Source organism: Brassica oleracea, unplaced genomic scaffold (genome assembly GCF_000695525.1).
Source record: "Brassica oleracea var. oleracea cultivar TO1000 unplaced genomic scaffold, BOL UnpScaffold00790, whole genome shotgun sequence".
In the NCBI taxonomy this organism is placed as follows: Eukaryota; Viridiplantae; Streptophyta; class Magnoliopsida; order Brassicales; family Brassicaceae; genus Brassica; species Brassica oleracea.
Window position 1 is genome coordinate 70580 of NW_013617456.1, and position 25349 is coordinate 95928.

Consider the following 25349-nt stretch of genomic DNA (forward strand, 5'->3'; position numbering starts at 1 on the left):
CTTTTCTATGCATTTTTAAAAACTGCTATTGTCTTTGTTTTCCATCATAAACTTTGGATATTTTTTCTCTTGCATGTTTTCTCTGTTCGGAGATTTTATTTCTATTTTGGATTATTAATGAAACATCGACGGGTTCTAACTCATACAAGATTTGTCAGTGGTGTATTTTTTTGGTTTACCTATTTCTGACATATTTTTGTCCACCATAAACTATTTTTAACAAAGTCGAGTAAAATTTAAAAATAAATAATTTTGCAACCGTATAATTTTATAAATTTTTCTAGAGTAATTAATTTTTTTTAAAAAATAGTTTATTACAACTCTATATTTTTGAAACTAATTTAGGTAAAATAAGAAAATAATTTAATATATTGTTCGATAAATTGTTTATTTTTTTGAATTCAAATTTTATATTTTGTTCCTTACACTATTTGTTTTGTATACTAACAACTACCTAAGTAAATACTAAACAACTTCATAAACTTTATCTTTTGAACATGAAAGCGCTAATAACGCTAATGGTCGCTCAAATCATTACGAAAATAATGTATATGAATTCGCCGGTCATTCTTATATCAACTTAATCAAACTGTATAACTTCCAAATGTTATGTTCATCATCATTACATACAACACGGAAAAACAAAAGTGGAAAAAAATAAACGACAAAATCCCGTACACAAAACTACACAACGATCAATAACTTATCCGGCTCCGCGCGGAGGCTATACCCCTAGTATTTAGAAAGTGGGAGATCTGTTCGTAATTTAGTCCCGTGTTTTTCTCTACTCGATTCCATTTTTAGATGTTTTTATGGAGAGCACGTATTGTCTTTTAAGTTTTAACCCTTTTATGTAAACAAAGCGTGTTTTGGTGAACCATTCTAAGAAGTTTATATATATATATATATTTTTTTTGAACACCTCTAAGAAGTTTATATATGAAATAAAAGTAGTAGAGAAATACGTATTCAAACATATTGATTTCATATTGCTTTACTAGAGGGAGAAGCTTTTAGCCTTTTACATTATACTAGAGATCATCTCCGCGCTACGCGCGGAAAATGGATTTTTATTTTTTCATTTGCGATAATTTTAGTGTGAAAAACTGATCTGTGCAAAATCAGTGATTGTGAGTTTTGTTGTCGTAAAAAAACATTGAAAAAGTTTAATTATCAAACAAAGTTTGGACAATATATGAGATAAATAGACTCTGATAAATTGGTATAGAATTTCCAAAAAGAAGAATGGTTGAAAAATTAAGCCCTGTAAAAATTGAATAGAAATCAGCGATTAAAATGTAAAAATACATGTTTTGCATGTTAGAATATAATTTAAGTTGACTTACTTGATAGGAGTTACTTTGAGATTGATGATGTTGCATGGGAGGGAGAAGATATTATATCGTCTTGAACGTCTAAACATAAAGATATTATACCATCTTGAACGTCTAAACATAAGAAAACATAAGAAAACATAAAATGTTAAATTTAAAATTAACAAACCAGTTACATATTTATTTGAATGTGAAAACATAATTGTCTCCATACCTTGATACAATGTTAGATCGTTGAAAATTTTCTTGCAGACTATGTTCTTCGCCTTCAGAGCATGTGCATCTTTTCCTTGAATGACCTTCAAACCAGACTTGGTTGTAACACGTGAAAAGTCACATATAGTTGTCTATGAGTGAAAACCGGTTTTTGCAGATACAGAACGACCCCTTTAAGCTTTATCCTTGACTTTTATTTATCGTCATAGCATAACATAGTCTGATAGGAAACCGGCGCCTTCGCAAAGTAAACGGGAAATTTGTTTCAGGTTTGAGGAAGACGATTTGTGGTATGAGAACTCTTTTACCCACGTGTGAACCGGTGATAATTTTCGCTTCTAGAATTCCGGTGGCCCAAATAAGTGATAATTAACCGTGTACCATTGCATAAGTCTCCTTTCTGATTAATGTTCCGTATAAGCATAATAGGAGTCCTAATTTTGAGCGTGAGCTTATGAGAAGGCAAACCAGGAAAATCTAAAGAATTAAGATACTCAACTGCATATAAAGTTTCATTCTGTTTAGAATGAGTGTCTGATATCTCAAAGCTGTCTAAGCTGAGATACTCTGTTGAGACTCCATCTGTTTGGGAAATATTATAAGCGTTGATTTCATCAGTTAAAGGTTGTTTTACCTTTAACTTTGTAAGTTAAATGTATTCTGCTTTAAATCGATCATTTCGTCATCAATATGCTAAAAGTAATATTTTGTAATAAATATTATTATTTTATAATATTTTTGGATTTTGTACTTATTTTTAGTTTAATTTAATTTATTCAAATAAAAATTAAAATGAAAAAATTGGATATTCGAATACCAAATATACAAATAGATACATAGTGGATTGGATATAATAACTATTATCTCGACGATATATATCAGATCACAAATACTTTTAAAACCCCAAATATCCATCTTCTCAAATATTTTTCTCTTACACGGACTTTTTTTTCATGACATGATCGGTTCTTTTGAATCTGTAGGAATAAAATAATTAATGAGTTAAGCGTTAGTAAGGGCTGCTATTCTAAAATTTGTGATTTTTTATTTTAATATATATACACATACATATACATATATTGAAACTGGTTATATTGTAAAACAAATTTAAAATCATTACAAAAGATTGTCATATTTTATAATCAAAATTATATACAGAACTGTGAGTAAGATGAAAAAATAATTAACCATTATTAAACTTACAACTTATTCATATTTTATAATCAAAATTATATACAGAATTGTGAATAAGATGAAAAAATAATTAACCATTATTAAACTTACAACTTAATTTTTTTTTAAATGAAAATTCACATTTTTTTCTTTTATCTAAAGAAGAAAGAACCAACTCCGTATTTTGTATATTTTAATTGACTAAATAGATTAATTGATGTAATTAACTTTACGGGTATGCAGCCTTTGTTAAATATAGATATAATATTACATTATATTCCTAACATATATATATATATATAAGAGTTGTTTTACCTTTAACTTATAAGCGTTGATTTCGTCGGCAAAACACATAGTATAATTAATTTTTTATGTTTTTTCGGAAGAAGATTTTATCAAAACAATTGGGTTTGACTTAATGTTTGGGTGCAAAATTTATGCCGCCAATCACGTTCGTCTAATGGTGGAATATTTATGGTACATTACGATTTTTAAAATATTATGTTTCTATTTTTTTATTTGGAGGTGAGCGTAAATTTTTTTTTGGTAGGCGATATATATTTTTAACATTGCTTTAATGTTTTTTGGTCGGCGATATATTTTTAACATTGCTTTAATGTTATATCGCTTAGTTTATTCAAACTTGAATTGTATTTCAAAACTTTGATTGCGTTAGTGTTGACATTAGTAAGGTAAAATATGTCCGTGATATGTATCTAATTGATCAGAGAAGGAGTGTTGCCTCAATTGTATAGACTCATCTGAAGGACAGTAGGCATTACAAAAAAAACGAAGTTGTTCTGTAGAAGCAAAGTCTAAAATAACCAAAAAAGCATAGTCTTAACTCAAACTAAAATAAAAAAGGCGATCACTTAGCATGTATGAAATGAGTGGCATAAATTATATTTGCCATGTTTAGGACGCTTAGCCTTGCGTGATTCATCCCTGCTGCTGGTACTTCCGTCCGCATCATCAGCTTTGAATCCAGAGCCATCAATGACAATTGCAGAAGGCAAGGCAACTTCATCTTCCACATCATGTGAGATTTCAGTTGGAGTTGGCACAGGTGGCAGAACCTCTGGTGAGACAATCTTCGTAACGGTTATGGCCTGAATCTTGCCTGTCAAGTTGAGCTTAGACACCTTGACCCTGAACTTATGTGTTTGGCCAATGGTGTTGATTAATGCTTGGGGGACAGGCATCTGATGGCCAGCACCAAGGTCTTGATTAGCCTAAAACATTCGAGGAAGAATAAAGTTAGTTTTAGATGAACTGGGAGAGTGTTTGAGTTGATGGCTAGGTACCTCAAAGTAGTTGTTAACCAATTCTGCCGCATGCTTTCCTGTCAACTCACTTCCTGCATCACCAAGTAGGACAAAAACAGCCTGGTCATTTTTGTCATAGACAGAGATCTTTGCGAGATACCTGAAATAAAAGTAAACAGAAATCAAATTGTAGAAAATGAAACATGATCATGAAAAAAAAAAGATGAAACATGAAGTTGGGCGGTTAGAATGCACACTTCGCTACACCAGACACATTAGTTTTGCCGCACTTGGCGCACATTAACGAAGAAGAACCTCTGGTGGCCTTTGTTTGACAACCGCTGCAGCCAATATAGTACCATGTACTGTCACGCTTAACATCATCAATTGTTGCTATGCAGTCGAAAGAAGCTTCCTGCAATAGGTTAGAGGCAATTGAATCACATGAATATTTTTTTCACAGAGTTATCTTGAGCTTGCATTTTACCTTGGCATTTTCCTGCTTGATGTAAGCATAGATCTGCCCAATTTTCATTGTCTCAGACCTAGTAACCTCATCTGCATTTACCCGCTTTGCAATCTCTGGGTTAGAAACCAACCTGAGACAATTTACAAAACATGAGATTGAAGGCTCACTCAATTGAGTCTGAACAGAACACTAATTGGAACTGACAAACACAATACTGTTGTCTCTACAGTGACTAACCATCTGAAGTAATCAATCGTGGGCTGAATATCTTTGTCTATAAAGACACGGGAGGAGGCCATCGAACTGAGAGCTAAATTACCTGTTCTTGTGGTTAACACATTAAAACACACGTTAGTGACACTATCATGAATGTCTGAAAGTTCGGAAAGTGAAGATGACCACATATCGCAGCTCAACTCAGTGTAACACAACAGCAAACAAACGCAACCTAATGCTTTCTGAAACAATCAAGCATTCACATTGTAATGAAAGTGTAATTGATAAAGGATGGATCATGGACCTGAGAAAATTGACCCAGGTTATTTTAATTATATTGGATCACAAACGTGTTGGATAACTTGATAAGTAAACAGTAGAGACCGAAGACAAACAGCATGGCAAAACATTAACGTTTGTATTATCAGTGGTTTGGTGATGATAGGGATTAATCGTTTGTTTTGTTCGGTGATGATAAGGGAGTAACTGATTACCTGCTATAACTTTTGGGTTAACGGTCGTGACCAAAAGAATGGTGGGAGTGTCTTCACTGGATGTGAATTTCTTGTAAAAGTCCTTTGCAGCCTGGTCCCAAAGGTAAAGCTTCGTAACAGGTCCACTGTAAAATATTTAAAACAGAGAAAGATTTAATAAGCTGTCCTACGGAGTAAGTTTTGCAGTGCATTAGGGCGTCAGCCCAATATATAACCTTTATTTTATCACCAAACTAAAACAACTTAGCTGATTTATTTTGTAAAACAGAACGTATGAGTATATGTTTATATCTATATGATTCAGATATATTGAAATCAATAACAAAAAGCGATCATATTACTAATCTCATATAAAATAAAACATGAAAAAATACTAAACATGTATTTGGAGATGACATCGAGCTAAAATTATAACGATTGAAACACATACTCTTTTGATTGCAAATGAACCAAAATACGACGCGTGCTGATTACTTCGGCTTCGTCAAGGACGGGGCGGTCAATGAGAGACTGACCATTCACCAGCCTCAAGTGGCCAACGACATCTAAAACATTGTATATGAAGATTAGTAGAGAAGCCCCAATAAGAATCAATACGCAGTTTTAAAACTAAATGAGAGCAGATTTTACCGTAGAGATCGCCCCTGAGACCACGGTGAGCTTGGAAATCCTCATGTGTGTGGAACCTGAACCTGTCGGTTGGAAAAGAGATGGAGACGGGGATGTCGTCGAGAGGAGCAAGAACAGAGCCGTTCGAGAATGAAATTGTTAAATTCTGATCAGCGACGCGGTAAATCTTCTTGCTTGTGGCAGCCAAAAAATTCTGAAGGGTGTAAGTTGGAGCACGAGAAGAGGAAATGAATCCTTGCATCACAGTCCCCTGCAGGAGTTGAAATAATTCAAGTTAAGCATGGTGGTTTATAATACAATGGAATGAAAGTTGAAGATTAGAACTTATACCTGTTCGTCGATGAGCAGGAGCTCTATCCCAATGAGGGTCCCATTCACTATATTTTTTTGCCTCCCAAAAGTGGATTACTCGAAATCGGAGCTGTGACTCTGATAGCCCTGGAGAGATGTCATTGAAATACATGGCGAGGGGAGCTTTTCCGGTGGTAAGCTGAGACTTTACGGCGGATTTCATTGCTATAGATTTTTTTTTTTTTGCAGAGTAGGTTTTTTTATTTAGGGTAAAATTAGGTTTAGGGATAGAGCTATATATAAGAGAAGTAAAGGGGAGATGGATCACAACATTGAAGACCATCTTTAACAGTGTAATTGATTGAGAACGTTGTGGGAAAAAAGGCAGGCGTGGGAGAAGATGAAGTGGAAAAGTCGGAGGTGGAAGACTCGGAGGAAAGCTTTTCTACGGTGGAAGAGAGATCATATTTGTGGGTATGATAAAATGGGCCGCAGGATAATCTGAACAATAAAGCCCATACGAAATCTGAACAATTGAGCCCATACAAAAGAAGGCATAATGACGTGTCAAAAAGAGAGTCTCTGATTGGCTAATTTTTCTGTCCAACGTGGACACTCTAAAAACTCTCCCTCAGTCCCTTTTATTATTGTTTGATATATATATATATATAACGTATGACCAAGTCATGGTATGGAGGCTTAGGCTAGGCTAGGCTCTTTCAGTTCTCTCAAATGGATGAGAGAGTAAAAGCTTAGCATTCCTTTTTAAGTCTTATACTAGATTTTGATCCGCGTTTTTGACTGTTTGATAAATTTTGAATGAATTTAGAACTTTTTAGTAGAAATAAATAATTAAAAAGTTGTTATGTTATAATTTTTGAGTTTCAAACAGAGTTTTTATATCGGATCCAGATTTTTGGTCGAACCGAAAGATCCATTGATCCATATATAGTCCGGTTTGTATTAATAAAACAAAGTATGGTAAAAATACGGTAAAAATCCAAAAACTTCGCTATTAACGCGCTATATAGGTTGGATAAATCCTTAAAAATATGATAACATTTTTAAAAATATTTCATTAAATTACTTATATACTTATTAATATTATATAAAATTGAATAAACATGTGATTCCTTTGACTTTGTTGAACTTTTTTATCATGTCATTCGAAGAAAATAAAAAATAGTAATAAAAAAACAATTGATATGACAATATTATTTTTTATTACTCACCTGTTATAAGTTTATTTTTATTTATTTTAGATTTAAAAGCTCATTTTATGATAAGGAATATTATGCGAGTATAAAGCAATTAGAATCTACTTTTAAAATTTAAAAGAGTTAATGTTAAGCCAATCAAAATAGGTTAGCGAAAATTATGTATGTATAAGGAAAAGAATAATTAATTGTGGTATTAGATAAACTTGTAGACGAAGCAATTTAAATATTTCTGGATTTAGGTACTTAAAATCGTATCTACAATATATTATTAACAAAAAGATTTGAACAATATATGAAATTAGCATATTCGAAATTATTTGTTTTTTTTTAAGATCGTTGGTAACGATTTAGGCAAGATCAAATTTAATTAGATATGTTAGTTTGTGTAATAAGGAATATTATGCGGGTATACATCAATTACAATTTACTTTTAAAATTTATAAGATTTAATGTTAATCCAATTAAAGTAGGTAAGGAAAATTTTGCTTTTTAATTTTTTGAGGGAGATGCGGGGATAGTATAGAAAATAGTTTTAATAATATGTTATGATATCTCATAGCTTGTATATTACATTTTTGAGATGAATAAGATGGTATAATCGGGTGAAAATTATAGTGGTCTACCTCAAGAACACTGTCATGGTTCTAATACTCCTTCTGTTTTTTTTAATATAAGTCGTTTTAGAAAAAAAATTATGTTCCAAATTATATGACGTTTTTGGTTTTCTATGTAAAATTTATTAACGCTTAATGTTATATGACCAATGATAATATACTTTCTATTTTATTATTGGTTGATTTGTGGTTAGGTAAATAATTAATGATGTTCTTGTTCAGAAAATATAAAAAATTAATAATTTTTTAATCTATATGTACAATTTTAAAATGACTTATATTGAAAAACAGAAAGAATATGAATGAGTGAAAACATTGAAAGAGGATTTTCATATTGTTAAACCATTAATATATAAGTCCGATAGGTGCACCAAGTTAAACCACATGTAGATGATTTTCAAATTTTTTAACCATTAAATTATAGGACCGACATTAAACCATTTTAAACCACATGCGATTTCATTAGATAGTAAAGGGACAATTTCTGACCGAGTAAAATATGGTAAAATCTTGGTAGGCGAAATATAAGGTAGACCATCTATACTTAATACTATTACTTAAATGAAAAAGTCCAAACAATTTTTTTTTTTTTTTTTTGTAAATTAGAAGTCCAAACAACTTTCATAAGTAGATTTTTTAAAACTTATTCCGTTTGTATTGATACTCGCTGGACAGTATAAAAAGTGCACGTAATCAAACATGGATGGTTTAGCGGCAGTGGTAAGTAGCTTTTGGAAAGGTAAACGATCCGGATTCGAATCAACTCCAGGATATTAAATATGTGTAATCACCAGAATATAAAATTGTGCTTTAGGCCTTATTTGAATATCTGAAGAAAATATTCATTTGTAGGCTTGTAGCTTACATCTGTTTTTAGAGATTAGTCTCAGCTATTCCGTAAACAAGGTATATTCCGAATTAATCCCCCAAAAAAACTTAGCTGCACGTGTATAGAGGATTGCCAAGAAAACTCCGCGGCACGTGTGGTCGAATACAAATTGATTACGTCATATGTAAGCATGCGCATCAGGAGTTCAGGGGAGGGGGTCACACGTTTTCTAAAAAAAAATATTAAAATAAGCATAAATGAAAGACTTCGGCTCGTCCCGCCTCTTCCGCGTGAACCCGGGTCGTGACTGTTCAGCGGGCCCCACGCCACGTGGCGGCCCGCTATTGGTCACTTTATTTAATTTTTTTTTTTAAATCAAACGAAAAAAAAAAATTAATTTCTTGAACTTCAACGAGCGATTCGCCGCTGCGCATGCTCTAAGGGCATATAAAGCCCATTTACTTTTATTCCAAGCTTCAAGGACTGGATCTCGTGTCGGGTCAAGATGTGGTCCCTCTAAAGCCGTTTTCTTGAAGATTTTGACAAAACATTATTTGTTTGTTTGAAAGACAGGAGCATTTTGTCAACTGCATTGGCAATTGCCGGCGCTGGATCTTGGGCGTCTCATATTTAAGACAAATATACGTAGGGAGCATTTTATCCGATATCTGAACCCGTATCCGAACCCAACTGGAAAAACACAAACCAAAATCCGAACCGAAATAACAGAATACCCAAACGGATATTTTGTTATGAGAGATTAGATATTCGAATCCGAACTCGAATGGATATCCGAAGGTAACCAAAAAAATATATATATATATATATTTAACCCTATATTTTAGTTTACTTCTCTCGTTTTATTTAAAATATTTATATTGATACTGCACATTGCTTAAAATCAAATAATATACATATAATTATTGACAAAATCATTTGCTACTCACTTAAAATATATATCAAGCTCGTGTTTTTTTCATTAACAAAATTATATCCAAAATCTCAAAACAATAACTAAATTAGTATTTTTCTATTTTTATAGTTTTATCTCCAAACCTATTAATAGTTTAATTTATTAAAAATTAGAAAACCAGTTAAGTTAAAAATATATTTTAAATACAAAAAAACTTAAATAATGAATATTTTTTTTTTCTTCAAAATCTAAATATCCAAACTCAATTCAAAATATCAGAATCCCAACATAAAATACTTGAACCCGATCCGAAGTGTAGAAATACATGAATGGATTATATATTTTTATACCAAAATACCCAATAATCTGAAATACCCGATCCAAACCCGAATGAGTATTCGAACACCCACTTCTAGATATATACGAATAAAGTCAACAATCCAATTTTACTATAGCTGCCACGTGGCATGTGTCTTTGTCTTGACTAGACCACCTTGGACCAATGACATATTCACGTGCACCATTTCTTCATTTGATACACTCTTGTTGAACGCCTGCTTGTTTGAATGTCTATTATGATTCATATCGTACGTTTGAAAACTTCGAATGTATATATTTATATAGCATTTAGTCCACACTTGTAAGTTGTAACTACTATACAAAGCGAAATAGTAGGTGCGTAGCATCTCGAGATCTTGTGGATTCCAGGCCGACTCTGCAGAGCATCAATCCTAATCCATCGTCTGTGATCCTTCATTGACGTAGGTTGTTAGTGCGCTTGACATTCTTCGAACTCAACTTTTATTGTAACAACTTTCTGTGGGTTCTAGGCTGGCTCTACAAAGCACCGACTTTAACCTTTCACCTGGAAGGCCTAAACACCCTCATGTAAGTTATCGGTGCGCTCGGCATTCCTCCAACCCAAGACCTCACGTTTTAACAACTTTCTCACAAGACAAGTTGTCACCAATTGAGTTGCAGATAAATTGGTGACAACTTATCTTGTGGAAGAATTATTAAAGAGTGAGGTTTTGGGTTCGAGGAATACCGAACACACCAATAACTTATATGGGGAAGTTTAGAGTTCACGGGTGAAAAATTAGGGTCGGTACTTTTCAGGACCAGTTTGGACTCCACGAGACTGATTGTTATAAGGAGTATGATTAAATTTAGAACTTTATGTTTCAGATAGGGCTGGGCAAATAAACCGAACCCAAAAATCCGAACCGAACCCGATTCTACCAAATATGATCTTAATTCTTAATATGTATCCAAAATACTTTAAGATATTATTGAACTTCTAAAATAATTATCTGTTACACGAAGGTTGATGGTGGAATGTGGCGGTTGAAGCCTGAAGTTTTTAGATTTTGGTTTTGTTTTCATTGAATAATGTTTCTCATTTCATGAGAACTTAGTTTTTGTTTTATGATTTTATTTATCTGGTTTTTTTTTCTATCACTAACTATGTTTATCTTTCGCTTGATTTTGAATGATCACGTTTGATGTTTTTTCTTATTTTTGAATCGATTTTAGTTATGTTTTGGCTATTAAAATATGTACAAATCATGTATTTTAAATCCGAAGAACCGATTTCATTTATGTTTTAGTTACAAAATAGGTTCAAATCAGGTATTTTTAAACCGAAGAACCGATTGGGACCCGAACCCGAAAGTACAATGGGTTATACCGGTTTTTTGAAGATTTACTAACGCCGATCCGAACCCGAACCGGTCCCGAACCAAACTTTTATATAACCCGAATGGGGTTGATTTTGATAAACCCGAAAAACCAAAACCCGAATGGATAAAACCGAAACCCGATTGGGACCCCGAATGTCCATGCCTAGTTTCAGAATACTGTTTTATATTTTCAAACCAACTTTATTGCGATGTTTAAACATTATCTGTTCGTAGATCAAAACTATTACATAGGCTAAAAAGTTATGAATATATCAGTCCAATAAACTTGAGTCTCTTTGGTTTTTTTTGTATATATGTACAAAAAGAGGCAATCTAATTAAGATTGAATTAAATCTATTGGGATAAGTTCGTATCTTATAGATAAGTCTTAGACGAAAAATTTATATAATGTAGAGATAAATCTATGAATTGTGTAATTAGTTTTGTGTATATAAGTCTTTGAAATAAAAAAAATAAAAAATAGACCGACTTAAAGACTTGTATAAATACGTACGTTGGAGATTGATTAATTAAAGCAAGTCAGTCTCATGAATTGTATAGTCTTCGTATCATTTAAGAGTATGGGTGGGATTATACCTGTTCAAAGTTTACTTTGATCAGTTCGACATTTTTACAGGCTTAGCTGAAAACGTAAGTAAAAGTGATTAAAAATGAGTAAAGATAAATCTTGTTATTTTTTCTTAGGGCTAAATCCTGATGAAAATTCAACTTGATTTATCTTTGTTATTTTTGTTTATCCAAAGAGGAGTAACCAGTTAACACATATAACCGTTTTTGTAAATGGAGTAAACAAATCTGAAGCAAATGTATACATGTATAACTGTCTTCTGAAATCATAAGCTGAATTGGTCCCACTTGGTTGGTTTATCAGCAAAGATAAGAGTAAGACTGACTGATGTAAACATATCGGCCAATGATATCATATTGTATATTTGATATTGTCAATTAGGACAAAAATATATCAAATCAATTAAAAGAGAAGTACATTTTGTACTTAGCCCTGAATTTTTTTCAATGTTTACGTCTTTATGACACTGCTATTAAACACAGAGTTTTGATTTTAATTTGTACCAAGACCCACAATTTTCTTACTAATAAACCATCGCTAAATCATTTCTTCTCTTATTATGGTTTTGTTTGGTAAAGCATTAAAATTAGCAGTAACAATATGCTATAAAAGCAGTATGTTGCAGGAGCTGTATGCTTTTGTTAAACTGTTTAATAAGATGATTGGTAGATCAGTATGAATATGATATTTAAAATTATTATAAAAATTAGTATATAATATATAATATATTATTTTTAATGAATATATTTCTGTATATATATATATATATAAATATATTAACATATAAACTTTAAAAAATATATAATTAATTTATTTTATTTAATAATTTAAAATTAATGTTTAAACTTCATCCTTGGTTGCCTACGTATCGTACTATCTAATTAAAAAAATACATTGTTTAGCCTTATTACTAAACCATTCAATTACAAACCATTACTAAACCAAGCATTGTATTAATTTGTGATATTACCTTCCTTCCTCTTCGTCTACATCGCATTCCAAGGTTGTAACACTTCCGGTTTTCATCAGTCTGGAGAATCAAAACCATCAAATTAGATAGATACAAACCCATGTAATTGATTAATAAACTTAACAGTATGATTATTTCAATCATATTTTATATCATGATTTACAAAAATCAAAACAATATGATTAAACCAGTAGCATGTATTTGGTTTAATCAAAACTTATCACTTATTAATTTCCTAAAATAATTGACCTTCCAAAATTTATTCCTATATTTTAGCAAATCATCCTAATCCGTTTGATACCAAATCAAAAACGTTACTATCACAAGATTTTTTTTTGGTTTTTAATATTGCAATTCACGCTTAAAATCATGTCATTTAAAGCGTATATTCCTCTCATTACGTTAACTTTCTAACAAACTCATAAATTAGGGAATACAATCGGTAAGTATATTCGCTATATAATGACAAAATCATTTCTAATTAGGCGGCGTTTATCCCTAATTGATAACCTAATTTAACATACCTATATATATACCTCTTTCCCAATAACGTCAAAACCATATCATTCAACGCAGCTTCTCTTAAAATGTCTACAATGATTACTTTTCATCCTCTCACAAAACCCCGACCTTTTAAGAATAACTGGCGAGTTCAAGTCCAGTGCTTACATTCTTGGAGGCATAACACTTCTTTTGGTGATACATTTGAGAAGGTGTTAGCAGACCAATGGGTAATTCACAATTTCTAAATGTTTGTAAGTTATAACCATTTTATGCTTTAATAATCTGAACTAATATTACCACTATGTTTTTTTAGGGAAACAAAATCCATGCCTTTTGCAAAAGAACACTCATGTACCATGTTCAACGTGAGCTCCCACAAGGAAAATGGGGAGTCATTGAAGTATAGACAAGGTTAGCTTTTTTTCACAGATAGTTTGATAATGCCACATCTATTTCGTTCTAATTTATTTGACTAGCCCGTCCTTTTGGGTTTCATTGTAGGTGCATTGTTGAGTGATGATGACAAAAAGAAGTATGCTTTGCTAGAGATAGAAAATATTTTAAAGCGTACTGGTACTTCTCTAACAAGATTTGAATCTATGCCTAAATTACCAAGAATAAGTAGTCACGATTCTAATGTCTTGGTGTTAGACGAACACAGCTACTTCCGTTCATCTTTGTTAGAAACTCTGGATAGAGATATTTCAAAGATGACTTGCGAACAAAGAAAGATATATGACAAGATTCTTTCAGTAACACTTGTCTCAGTGGATTTCTTCAAATCTATGAATACTTTTATGTCATTTAAAACCATCTCAAATTTAAACAGGTGTTATATAAGACTCATTAACATAAACTCATTTATGCATCACCGAGGCAAGTAAAAATCAAACTTCTATACTAAAGTCAGGGTTCTTCAATCTAATAACTTATTTTACACTGTCCTACTTTTCTTTCACTTTACGTATTAGTTATAATAGATCTTTGATCACTAACCGTATTATAAGTCCGTTGTCCGGTCAAAGTTGTTGTCTTCTTTTGCAGCTTGGTTACTGGTACATGGTTCTCTCCACGTCCATAACCATGGGAGACGTTTTGAAGTGTTATTAGCATAATATGATTAGTGTACAAAATGTTGATCAAATTTATAAAACTTACGAGATAATAACTGTGTCCTCCCTTTGCTATCTAATCTATTCCAGATGTTTCACATATCTCTTAGCTTCACCATCACTCTGCTTCAGCTTTTCTATATCTCAATTCTGTCCCATGTCCCTCTGTTTCTTCATAAAGAGTAGTTGGTCTCCTTTACTAATACATCATGCCTGAAAAGTATATTACTTCTTCAATTAAAAGGTATGCTCAGACACTGAATATTTATAAATCTAGCATTTTACAGAACTGAGACAATCAATTTAATCCGACTTCTCTACTCTTTAAATTGTCTATACTCTTCATCTTAAATATTTAGGCATAACAAATTTAATTATGAAGTCAAATTTCACTTAAAATTACATCATACTCATTAGATTAACATAATTATCTTTGTTTCATCTTACATACATCATGAAAAACGCTTAGATTGATACAAAAATTACCTTGCATCGTTATTTTCATCCTCGCTTTCTTTTTCTTTCTGAAACAAAAAACAATTTTTTTTATGCAAGACTTTAAATTTGAGTTTGGTTATGATAATTTGTTCATCGTGGAACCAGCTGGGTTAAGCGGTGGACTTGCTTTGTATTATATGAATGATGCTGATGTTGAGATTAACTTCTCGAATGCAAGAATGATTGACATTGCAGCGAAAATAGAAGGACATAAAGTGTTTATTACCTTTGTGTATGGAGATCCGGTAGTTGAGTACCGCGAACAAGTATGGGAGAGACTAATGAGATTTAGTCTACAAAGATCAGGGGCTTGGCTAATGGTCGGAGACTTCGATGAAATCACAAGCAACCTAGAGAAAAAAAGGAGGCAGGAAACGCCCAGATTCTTCCTTTCTAATTTCAAGAACATGATCTCAGCATGCGGAATGATCGAATTCCACCACTCTGGAATTTTTTTCTCTTGGGCAGGGAGAAGGAAATCCGGGAGAGTCCAATGTCGATTAGATCGAGCACTTGGGAATGAGGACTGGCACCAAGTGTTCTCCCACACAGATGTGGAGTACCTTCTAAGATGGGGATCCGACCACCGGCCGGTTCTTGTAAAGATTAAGTCTAAAGAAGCTGGTGGACGCAGAGGCTTCAAGTTTGATAAGCGCTGGCTAGGGAAGGAAGGCCTATACGAAACAGTCAAGCAGGGATGGGGACGATTTGATCCTGCGGAAACAACATGTCTGCACGAAAAAAATTGGTAGATGCAGGAAAGCCATCTCACGTTGGAAGAAAAGAAACCCCACCAGCAACCAAAAACTGATTGAGAGGATGAAGCATGAAATTGATAGAGCCCAGAATGATGATAGTATATCAACAGAAGAGGAGCTTGAGCTAAAATGGAAGCTGTGCGAAGCTTATAGGGAGGAGGAACTGTTCTGGAAGCATAAAAGTAGAACAATCTGGCTCAGAGAAGGCGATCGAAACACAAAGTTCTTCCGTGCAAAGACTAAACAACAGAGAGCGCGCAACCGCATAACAAAGTTACTAGACTCCATGGGCAATTGGGTAGGGTCGGAGGAAGGCATAGAAGCGCTGGCATCCGAGTATTTCGCGAACCTTTTCACTGCATCAGAACCGTATGACCGTGATGAAACCTTCTGGTTTACTACCGCAAAGGTTTCCCATGAAATGAACGAAATGCTAATAAGAGAACCCACAGAGGAAGAGATAAAGAAAGCAATATTCTCGATCCATCCAGAAAAAGCCCCGGATCCCGATGGTATGACCAGCCTATTCTATCAAAGATTTTGGAGACTCATAGGCCCAGACATAGTGCATATGGTTAAAGATTTCTTCAACTCAGGGACCTAGATGAAAGGATTAATCAGACGAATATATGTCTGATACCGAAGACAGAGAGATCGAAATCTATGACAGAATTTCGACCTATCAGCTTATGTAATGTTAGCTATAAAGTCATCTCCAAGGCCATGTCTGCAAGACTAAAACATGTGCTTCCGAATTTATTTTTGGAAACCCAATTGGCCTTTGTGGCTCGTAGACTCATCTCAGATAACATCTTGATTGCACAATAGATGTTTCATGCGCTCAGGACGATACCTAGCTGCCAAAGCAAATATGTGGCGATAAAGACAAACATGAGCAAGGCATATGACCGGGTAGAATGGAGTTTCTTGGAAACTCTAATGGAAAAATGGGCTTTGACGAGAGATGGATCCACCTGATCATGAGATGTGTTTCGACTGTCTCCTACCAAGTTCTCATAAACGGAGAAGCTAAAGGTAGGATAATCCCAACCCGTGGACTGCGACAAGGCGACCCGTTGTCACCTTTCTTATTCGTCTATGCACGAAAGTTCTTATATCTCAACTCCAGCATGCCGAAAGAGACAAAAAGCTCTCTGGCCTAAAGATAGCGAGACAATGTCCACCCATCTCACACCTCCTATTCGCGGACGATAGTTTATTCTTCTGTAATGCAACTCAGGAAGAACGTAGCGAACTCAGGCGGATCATTGACGTCTACAGCAATTCCTCAGGACAACAACTGAATAAGTCAAAATCTTCGGCTCTGTTCGGTTCTAAGGTCGTAGCGTCCTTTAAAACAGACCTCAAAAGGTCACTCAATATCACTCAAGAAGGTGGAATGGGTATGTATCTCGGAATTCCCGAGAAGATTTGTGGCTCTAAGAAACAAGTGTTTAGCTTTGTTCAAGATAGATTAAACAACCGAACAAACTCATGGTCAACAAAGCTTCTGTCAAAGGGAGGCAAAGAAATCCAGATCAAAGCGGTAGCACAGGCAGTCCCTTCCCACGTTATGTCGTGCTATCTCTTACCACAAGGAGTAACAAAAAAGCTTACTAGTGCAGTTTCGAGATTCTGGTGGAGTACCAAGGAAAACAATAGGGGTCTACGTTGGGTGGCATGGGATAAGATTTGCGCCCCAACAGAAGAAGGAGGATTGAGGTTTCGTGACTTTCACGATTTTAATCTCGCTTTACTGACGAAACAGATGTGGAGACTACTCAAGTACCCCCGTTCGCTTCTTGCTCGGGTTCTGAAAGGAAGATATTACCGACACTCCAACCCGATGATGATAAAACGAACGAACAACAACCCATCGTACGGCTGGCGCAGTATAGTCGCTTCGCGACAGATTCTACAGCAAGGTCTCAGGAAGATCGGAAACGGGCACGACACAAGAGCTTGGGAGGAACCTTGGCTTCAAACAAACCCTGCTAGATCACCCTTACATAGGGCAACCCCTAGAGATGAGGACCTCCGAGTGCATCATCTGATCGATCTTGGGAGCCAGGAATGGAACCTTGATCTTTTAAATGAGATGATTGCACCGGAGGACATCCCTCATATTACCTCGATCAGGGTCAGTAGAACAGGTCGACCCGATTGCTACAGTTGGGACTTCACCAAGTCCGGGTTATACTCCGTAAAGTCCGGCTACTCCATTGCACGGAAACTACAAACTACTTACCATAGCACACTGGTTTCGGAGCCGAGTACGATAGGGCTGAAGAAAATAATCCGGAAGATCCAAGCCCCACGAAAACTCAAACACTTCCTCTGACAGGCTACGGCTGGTTACATAGCCACAGCTGAGAAATTAAAAGAGAGACATTGCGCCAGAGAAAGTATATGTATGAGAAGCGGCGCAGAGACGGAGTCCATAAACCACACGCTGTTTGAATGCCCTCCGGCCTTCCAAACTTGGGCTCTATCCCTTATTCCAACCTCTCCGGGATGATTCCTGTGTACATCACTATACGTGAACATCGACTACCTTCTCCTACGTATCAAGGAACAAGGGATTCACGCTGATGTGTTGGATGCTATTCCGTGGAAAATATGGTACATATGGAAGGCTAGAAACGAGAAAATATTTTCTAACAAAGACGTATTGCCTCTAGAGACCATACAGTTCGCGGTAAAGGAAGCCAAAAGCTGGATATTGGCCCAACGAATCCCGGAACTCGTGGAAGACCCGATGGAAGAGGAGCTGCATAACCGACGAACAGCCTCAGCCACACACAAGCTGTCCTCCACTGTGGAGTTGTCAAACCGACGCATCATGGATAAACAAACACGAGAGAGCAGACCTGGGTTTTGTGGTTATGAATGCAGGTAAACCGATGCTGTATGGAGCGAGAGAACTATCCAGAGAGACATCCTCCCTTCACGCAGAAGCCGAAGGTCTTATATGGGCAATGCAGGAAGTTTTAAAAACAAGGAACAGAAGCGTACAATTTGAAATAGACTGCAAGCAACTCGTTAAGCTGATACAAAGTGAAGAAGATTGGCCCTCCATGGCAGCTGAAATTGATGAGATCAAATTTCTGGAAATTTCCATCATTCATATTCCAAGATCCTGGAACGTCCGTGCAGACAGCCTTGCTAAAGGTGGAAGATCACGAGGTATCAACCCACAGTATGTCGACAGCTCTGCTCCCTACTGGCTTGCTTTCTATGCTGGCAAAAACAGAGAAACCTAGTTGTTAAGTTTTTCCATTCTCGATATCAAAAAAAAAAATTACCTTGGCCAGAATAAAGATCATCGAGACGAACTCCTGACATTAACACTCGCAACCGGATACAAAACAAAGCTTCTACAAATCCTTTACTGAGTTGTGATATGCACGATGTTTCTACTTCATGATTAAAACGGGGGACGGGATCTGTCTATCCGATAGATGGTCTTGGTTATCCAAACCTTATATTATGTTTAAGAAAGTCATAACACAGAATATAGATTCGATAAAAAGTAATAGTAAAAAAAAACTGAACCTAATTAAAGAATCTCGAACCTGGATGCCAAAATCTGCTGTAGTTATCAATAGATATATCTTCAATCATCCTTCCAGTGATAACTTCCCAGTCGTTTCATAGATCACCACAGAAACACGAACATACGGCACCGAGAAAGAGATATGAAAGAGAAACAATACTTTCGGTTGGAATCAGAAAAGTCGTCGAAGGCAAAGCTTTTTTTTGTTTGTTTCGCGGAAAAAATAGCATGGGCTTCGATATTTGATCAAGGTCCACTTTTTTATTTTTAAAATATGATAGAACCAATCTTTAAATTATAACAAACTGGCCCGATTTAGTTATCGATGTTATGTTGGGTTTCCTAAATTTAATTACCAGAACTTTTTTATTTTGGGTACCTTTCCAGTAGTTTTTATTATTACTGTTTAAAAACTATATAATTATAACTTTAAAATATATTTTAAATCACCATTAGTATAATTTAATAAAACACCCACTATATTATCTTAATACTCAGATATTTTAACACTTTACTGTTTACATTACTAAATAAAATGAAAAGTTGTACATCATCATCCTTTATAATTGGACACTGAACAAACTGAATAAAAATCATCAATCTCGAAACTCAAAAAAATATAAAAGTGTAAAATAAATGTTTAACATATAATAATTTATAACATACATCCGCGCGGGTGCGCGGATCCAAAATCTAGTTTTCCCTTATACAATAAGTTTAGTTTCGTTTTCTCACAAGGGAATGCCTTAATTAAACTGTCTCTTACGTTTTATATATAGACGGGTTGTGATGTTAATAAGATCAAGCAGTTCAGAGTATAAAACTCTACATGGCATCAGAGCTAAGATCGAAGTACAAAGTCTAGATTCGTTCTTCTCTTGTTTGTTCTAAAAACTCATCCTTGAAGCTTTGTCGAAAATGAACATGGCGGGTGATAGTCAGTTGGCCAAAGCCAGTGAGAAAAGAGATGAAGTCGCGTTTGTTTCACCATACACGTTGTATGCGTCAGACAATCCAGGAGCTGTGATAACATCTGTTCGATTGAATGGAGAAAATTACAATGAGTGTTCTTTGGAGATGCTTAACGCACTCCAAGTAAAACGAAAGCTGGGGTTCATCAAAGGTACTCTCACGAAACCTTCTGATGAGATTTCGGTATGATTTGGAAAAATCGTAGTTCAGATTCAAGTCGGTTCAGTGAGGGCCTTTTTCTTACCAGTCAAGCAGTACAACAGCCTCGGAATGACGAGTTTAAGAGGAGGAAGATAGAAGGGAAGGGGTATCTGATTAACCAACCGCGACTCTTGTATTTTAGTCGGGCGGGGGAAGCTACCGCTTATACGATAGCTCTGCTTCCTCATCTTGCTTCTGGATAGGTTGGTCCATAGTAGAGAAGAAATGACAACTGCTCAGTCCTGACCTTAAGAATTGGTTAACAGTGAATTCGATGTTGGTTGGGTGGATCCGAGCTTCCATTGAACCAAAAGTTAAGTCAACGATTACATACATCTCGGACGCACATCAACTGTGGGAGAATCTAAAGAAACGATTCTATCTAGGAAACACAGTAAGAGTGCACCAGATTAAGGCTCAACTCGCCTCGTGTAAACAAAATGGACAATCTGTCTTGGATTATTTCGGAAAACTCTCAACTCTATGGGAGGAATTGCAGGTTTACCAGCCAGTTCATGTTTGCTCTTGTGGAGCTGCTGCTGCAATCGCTACTGAAAGGGAACATGGGAAGATACACCAGTTCGTCATGGGCCTAGATGATTCTCGTTTTGGAGGAATCTGCACTACCATCATTGGTCAGGATCCGCTGCCTTCTCTTGGTGAAATCTAGAGCAAAATAATACAAGAAGAACAACCTCTTGCTTCCACTAGAGGTCATGATCAACAAGAAGCAGTGGGATTTCTTGTTTGCTGTGATAATCAAATAGCCAACAACTTAGAGACACAACATAGGACAGAGAACACGATTCTTCGGCCTCGTATGCTCTGCTCTCACTGTGGAAAAACATGGTATGAGAAACGTGACTGCTGGCAAATTGTGGGTTTTCCGGATTGGGCTCCTGAGCGTGGTGGTCGTGGACAAGGTAGTAAGAGTCGTGGAAGAGGGGGGCGTTATTATGGTGGTCGTGTTCGGGGACGCGCAAGTGCAGCGCATGCCACAAGTTCGAATTCGTCGGAGTTCCCTGAATTAACGTCAGAATAGTGGAAGGTCCTTACACAATTGATCCATGAAAAGTCTGGAACGACAAATTCAGACAAACTGTCCGGTAAGAGAAAACTTGGTGATGCCATTCTCGACTACGGTGCTTCACACCATATGACTGGGATTCTGTCGTTCCTTACCAATGTTGAGGTGATATCTCCATGCTCATTTGCATTCGCAGATGGAGGAAAGACGTTTGCAATGAGCATGGGATTTCTTCCACTCTCGTCTGAGATTACATTGTCGAATGTCCTTTATGCGCTAGACTTGAATTGTACTTTGGTTTCCATTTCGAAGCTACTGAAATATACAAATTGTTTCGTAATGTTCACTGATACGATTTGTGTTTTGCAGGACCGTTTTTCGAGGACTCTGATTGGAACCGGTGAAGAGCGTGATGGTGTCTATTATTTTACGGACAAAATCTCAGCAAAGAGTCATCAGGTCACTGGTTCTTCAGATCAAGGCTTATGGCATCGGCGTTTGGGACATCCGTCTTTCTCAGTGCTTTCAGATTTGGCTTTGTTTTCTAGACCTTCTAAATTAGCTAGCTCTAATCCTTGCGACATTTGTTTTAGAGCTAAGCAAACTCGTGAAGTTTTTTATGATAGTATGAATAAAACATCAGAATGTTTTTCGCTTATTCATGTTGATGTATGGGGACCGTATCGAGTTCCTTCTTCCTGCAGTGCAGTGTACTTCTTGACCATAGTCGATGATTTTTCTCGAGCTGTCTGGACATACCTTTTACTCGAGAAATCAGAAGTTAAAGATGTCCTGAAGCAGTTCTTTGCATATGTTGAAAAACAGTTTGGAAAGTCTGTGAAAATGGTTCGCAGCAACAACTGTACATAATTTGTGGTCACGACGTCTTACTTCAAAGAACATGGGAGAGTTCACCAGACATCTTGTGTTGCCACACCATAGCAAAATGGAAGGGTAGAACGCAAGCACATACACATTCTTAATGTCTCGCGGGCGCTTTTATTCCAAGCTAGTCTGCCTATAAAGTTTTGGGACGAAGCTGTTTTAACTGCAGCTTATTTGATAAATAGAACTCCAAGCTCCATTCATCATGGACGCTCACCGTTTGAGATCCTTCATGGTGTTAAGCCTAATTATCAGCAGCTGCAAGTTTTTGGTTCAACTTCTTACACACATCGTATGACTAGGGACAAGGACAAGTTCATTCAAAGAAGTAGATTGTGTATTTTCATTGGTTACTGCTTTGGGAAAAAGGGCGGGAAGGTTTATGATATTGAAAGAAATGAATTTTTGGTGTTTAGAGACATTGTCTTTCAAGAACATGTCTTCCCTTTTGTTGACTCAATTGTCTCTCTGGCGCCGCTATTGTCTCCTACGGAAGTCTTTGATGACGACTGAATGGTTACTCCACCTGTCTATAGGGGGAGTCCAGACTCTAGTGCATCAGAAAAATCAGTGGAAGCAGAAAATACAGACGCTGATCAAGTGCATGAAGCATAGCTAGATGATACATAAATAGAGATTCCTGAAGTCGAGACTCCTGAAACAGAGACCCCCGTTGATAATATTGTCCCAGCTCCAACATTAGAAGCTACCAATAATCTTGGCAGAGGTCACATAGAGAAAACACAGCCTGTCATTTTGAAAGACTATCTCCTCTATAATACTATTACTGGTCATAATACACATCACACATATCTCCAACCGGTCTCTGAGCCCTTGACTAATGTTCCGGTAAATTCCCTATATTCTCTATCAGACTCTATATGTGATGAACAATTTTATTCAGGACATAGAGCTTATATGGCGGCAATCACAAACGCCAAAGAGCCTAAACATTTCAAATAAGTAGTGTGTATTAAAGTATGGGATAATTCAATGACCAAGGAAGTTGTGGCTCTTGAAGATAACCATACTTGGGATATTACCGACCTTCCTCCCGGCAAAGTAGCAATTGGTAGTCAATGGGTTTACAAAATTAAGTACAATGCTGATGGCACTATTGAATGACACAAATCTAGATTGGTTGTTCAAGGTAATAACCAAGTTGCAGGAGAAGACTACAAGGAAACTTTTGCTCCGGTAGTCAGGATGACCACTGTACGTACTCTCTTACGTCTCGTGGCTGCAAAGAATTGGGAAGTTTATCAGATGGATGTTCACAATGCTTTCTTGCATGGTGATCTTGAGGAAGAAGTCTACATGAAACTTCCTCCAGGTTTTCATCATACGCACCCTGGTAAAGTTTGTCGTCTATGAAAGTCTTTGAACGGACTTAGACAGGCTCCGCGATGTTGGTTCAAGAAGTTTTCAGATGCAATGCTTCGGTTTGGTTTTGTGCAATCATATGAAGATTACTCACTATTCTCCTATGCTGCGATGTTTTAAAGAGTACTTGGGCAAGTGTTTCGCAATGAAATATTTAGGAAAGTTGAAATACTTTATGGGTATTGAAGTGAGTAGAGGAAGTGAAGGAATTTTTCTTTCTCAACGTAAATATACGTTAGACATAGTTACAGAGACTGGTAATCTTGGGTGTAAACCAGCGCCTACACTGCTGGAGCAGAACCATCAACTTGCCAAAGCTGTAGGTCCGACACTTGCTGATCCCACCAAGTATAGGAGACTTGTTGGTCGTTTGATTTACCTCTTAAATACTCGGCCAGAATTGTGTTATTTAGTGCATATCCTTTCTCAGTTCATGAAAGCTCTGAAAGAAGACCACTGGCTTGCTGCTCTCCGTGTTGTGCGTTTTTTAAAAGGGACTTCGGGTCAAGGTATATTGTTGCAGTATGATCCCGATCTAACACTGTCTGTCTACTGTGACGCTGACTGGTCATCTTGTCCACTGACTAGAAGATTGCTTAGTACTTTCGTTGTCATGCTTGGTGGATCACCCATTGCATGGAAAACTAAGAAACAAAAGACAGTGTCACATTCACCAGCCAAAGCTGAGTATAGGTCTATGATATCTTGCATATTTCCATTGTCTTATCCATTCCCCCATGTGCATTTTGATCATATAGACTAGGATTTAGCCAAGCTTAGGTTGCATTTTGTATACATGAGTCTTTATCAGGTGTTGGAGTACCACATGGAATTCTTGGAGGCATTTGGGTGCATTTTGAGCTCAAAAGAAGTTTTCTAGGTGATCATTTGACGAGCAGAGCATGGGAGCGACATCACGGAGCGACGCCATGAGGTCGCTCCAAACTACTTCTCAGAGCGACCTCGCTCTCGCCATCTCATCCTGGTGGAAGCCGAGAAATGACCCGGAGCGACCTATCAGAGCGACCACTCCAGGTCGCTCCCGACCCAAAGCGACTTGGCAGAGTGACACCCCGAGGTCGCTCGCATGTCTATCGCGTGACGACAACACAATGGATCCGGAGCGACCTCCCAGAGCGACCCACTAAGGTCGCTCCCGAAGCCCGGAGCGACTTGTCGGAGCGACGTGCCGAGGTCCCTCCGCGTCTATTTGTTTGGCCGAATTCATGTTTTTTAAGGGTCTTTTGGTCATTTCATTATGCACGTTTTTACTTTTGAAAACCTATGTTTTAAGTACCTTGAGCAGCCACCAGACGGATTATCTTTTGTTCTTAAGAAAAACCTTTGGAAAGTTCATCTCTTGAATCATCTTTGTTCATCTAATTATTGCAATTCTGTGTTTCCAATTCATTGTTGTATCCCTCTATATGATTAATCTGAAATCCAAAATGGGTTTAAGAGGAATCATGAAGAGTAGTGAGTAATCACCATTTGAATTCATGGGTTAGGAAGATTAAGGGTGATTAGGTTAGAGCTAGGATGTTTTAG

General features: G+C 36.2%; 3 protein-coding genes and 1 long non-coding RNA gene across 5 annotated transcripts in view; 2 read left to right on the forward strand and 2 right to left on the reverse strand.

Moving 5' to 3' along the window:
• Positions 1-3447: 3447 nt before the first annotated feature.
• LOC106320063 lies at positions 3448-6516 on the reverse strand. The gene is made up of 9 exons (XM_013758427.1): positions 6128-6516; positions 5798-6047; positions 5598-5712; positions 5168-5292; positions 4695-4776; positions 4476-4587; positions 4246-4403; positions 4028-4148; positions 3448-3955 (listed from the first exon to the last, which is right to left on the reverse strand). Exons 2-9 carry the CDS (start codon positions 6036-6038, stop codon positions 3596-3598), a joined length of 1314 nt encoding a protein of 437 aa, XP_013613881.1. The 5' UTR covers positions 6039-6047; positions 6128-6516; the 3' UTR covers positions 3448-3595.
• A 6217-nt stretch (positions 6517-12733) lies between these two features.
• On the reverse strand, positions 12734-19529 carry LOC106320070. Of its 2 annotated transcripts, XR_001265694.1 has the most exons (7): positions 19353-19528; positions 19083-19258; positions 18793-19017; positions 15008-15045; positions 14568-14734; positions 14406-14476; positions 12734-12965 (listed from the first exon to the last, which is right to left on the reverse strand). It is a non-coding gene; the product is annotated as an uncharacterized LOC106320070 (long non-coding RNA). The 2 variants fall into 2 exon arrangements; XR_001265695.1 differs by lacking the exon at positions 15008-15045 and having other exon boundaries at positions 19353-19529.
• A 728-nt stretch (positions 19530-20257) lies between these two features.
• On the forward strand, positions 20258-22403 carry LOC106320065. Its single transcript, XM_013758430.1, has 5 exons — positions 20258-20456; positions 20773-21165; positions 21274-21507; positions 21601-21797; positions 21903-22403. The coding sequence occupies exons 1-5, from the start codon at positions 20258-20260 to the stop codon at positions 22401-22403; spliced, it is 1524 nt and encodes a 507-aa protein (XP_013613884.1).
• Positions 22404-23411: 1008 nt separating this feature from the next.
• Positions 23412-25349, forward strand: part of LOC106320066 — a 3216-nt gene continuing 1278 nt past the window's right edge. Inside the window, exons 1-2 of the mRNA XM_013758431.1 lie at positions 23412-23490; positions 23569-23751. Of these exons, the coding sequence (XP_013613885.1) occupies positions 23412-23490; positions 23569-23751 (262 nt within the window). The remainder of the gene's footprint in view (positions 23491-23568; positions 23752-25349) is intronic.

Coding starts and splice junctions, on each gene's coding strand:
- LOC106320063 (XM_013758427.1), bottom strand. CDS start 6,038: ATGCAAGGATTCATTTCCTCTTCTCGTGCTCCAACTTACACCCTTCAG. Junction 4,777..5,167: donor TAACCCAAAAGTTATAGCAG/GTAATCAGTTAC, acceptor CCACAAGAACAG/GTAATTTAGCTCTCAGTTCG. Junction 4,588..4,694: donor ACGATTGATTACTTCAGATG/GTTAGTCACTGT, acceptor AAATTGTCTCAG/GTTGGTTTCTAACCCAGAGA.
- LOC106320065 (XM_013758430.1), top strand. CDS start 20,258: ATGGCGGGTGATAGTCAGTTGGCCAAAGCCAGTGAGAAAAGAGATGAA. Junction 21,166..21,273: donor GGATCCGCTGCCTTCTCTTG/GTGAAATCTAGA, acceptor ATAATCAAATAG/CCAACAACTTAGAGACACAA. Junction 21,508..21,600: donor AAGTGCAGCGCATGCCACAA/GTTCGAATTCGT, acceptor CGACAAATTCAG/ACAAACTGTCCGGTAAGAGA.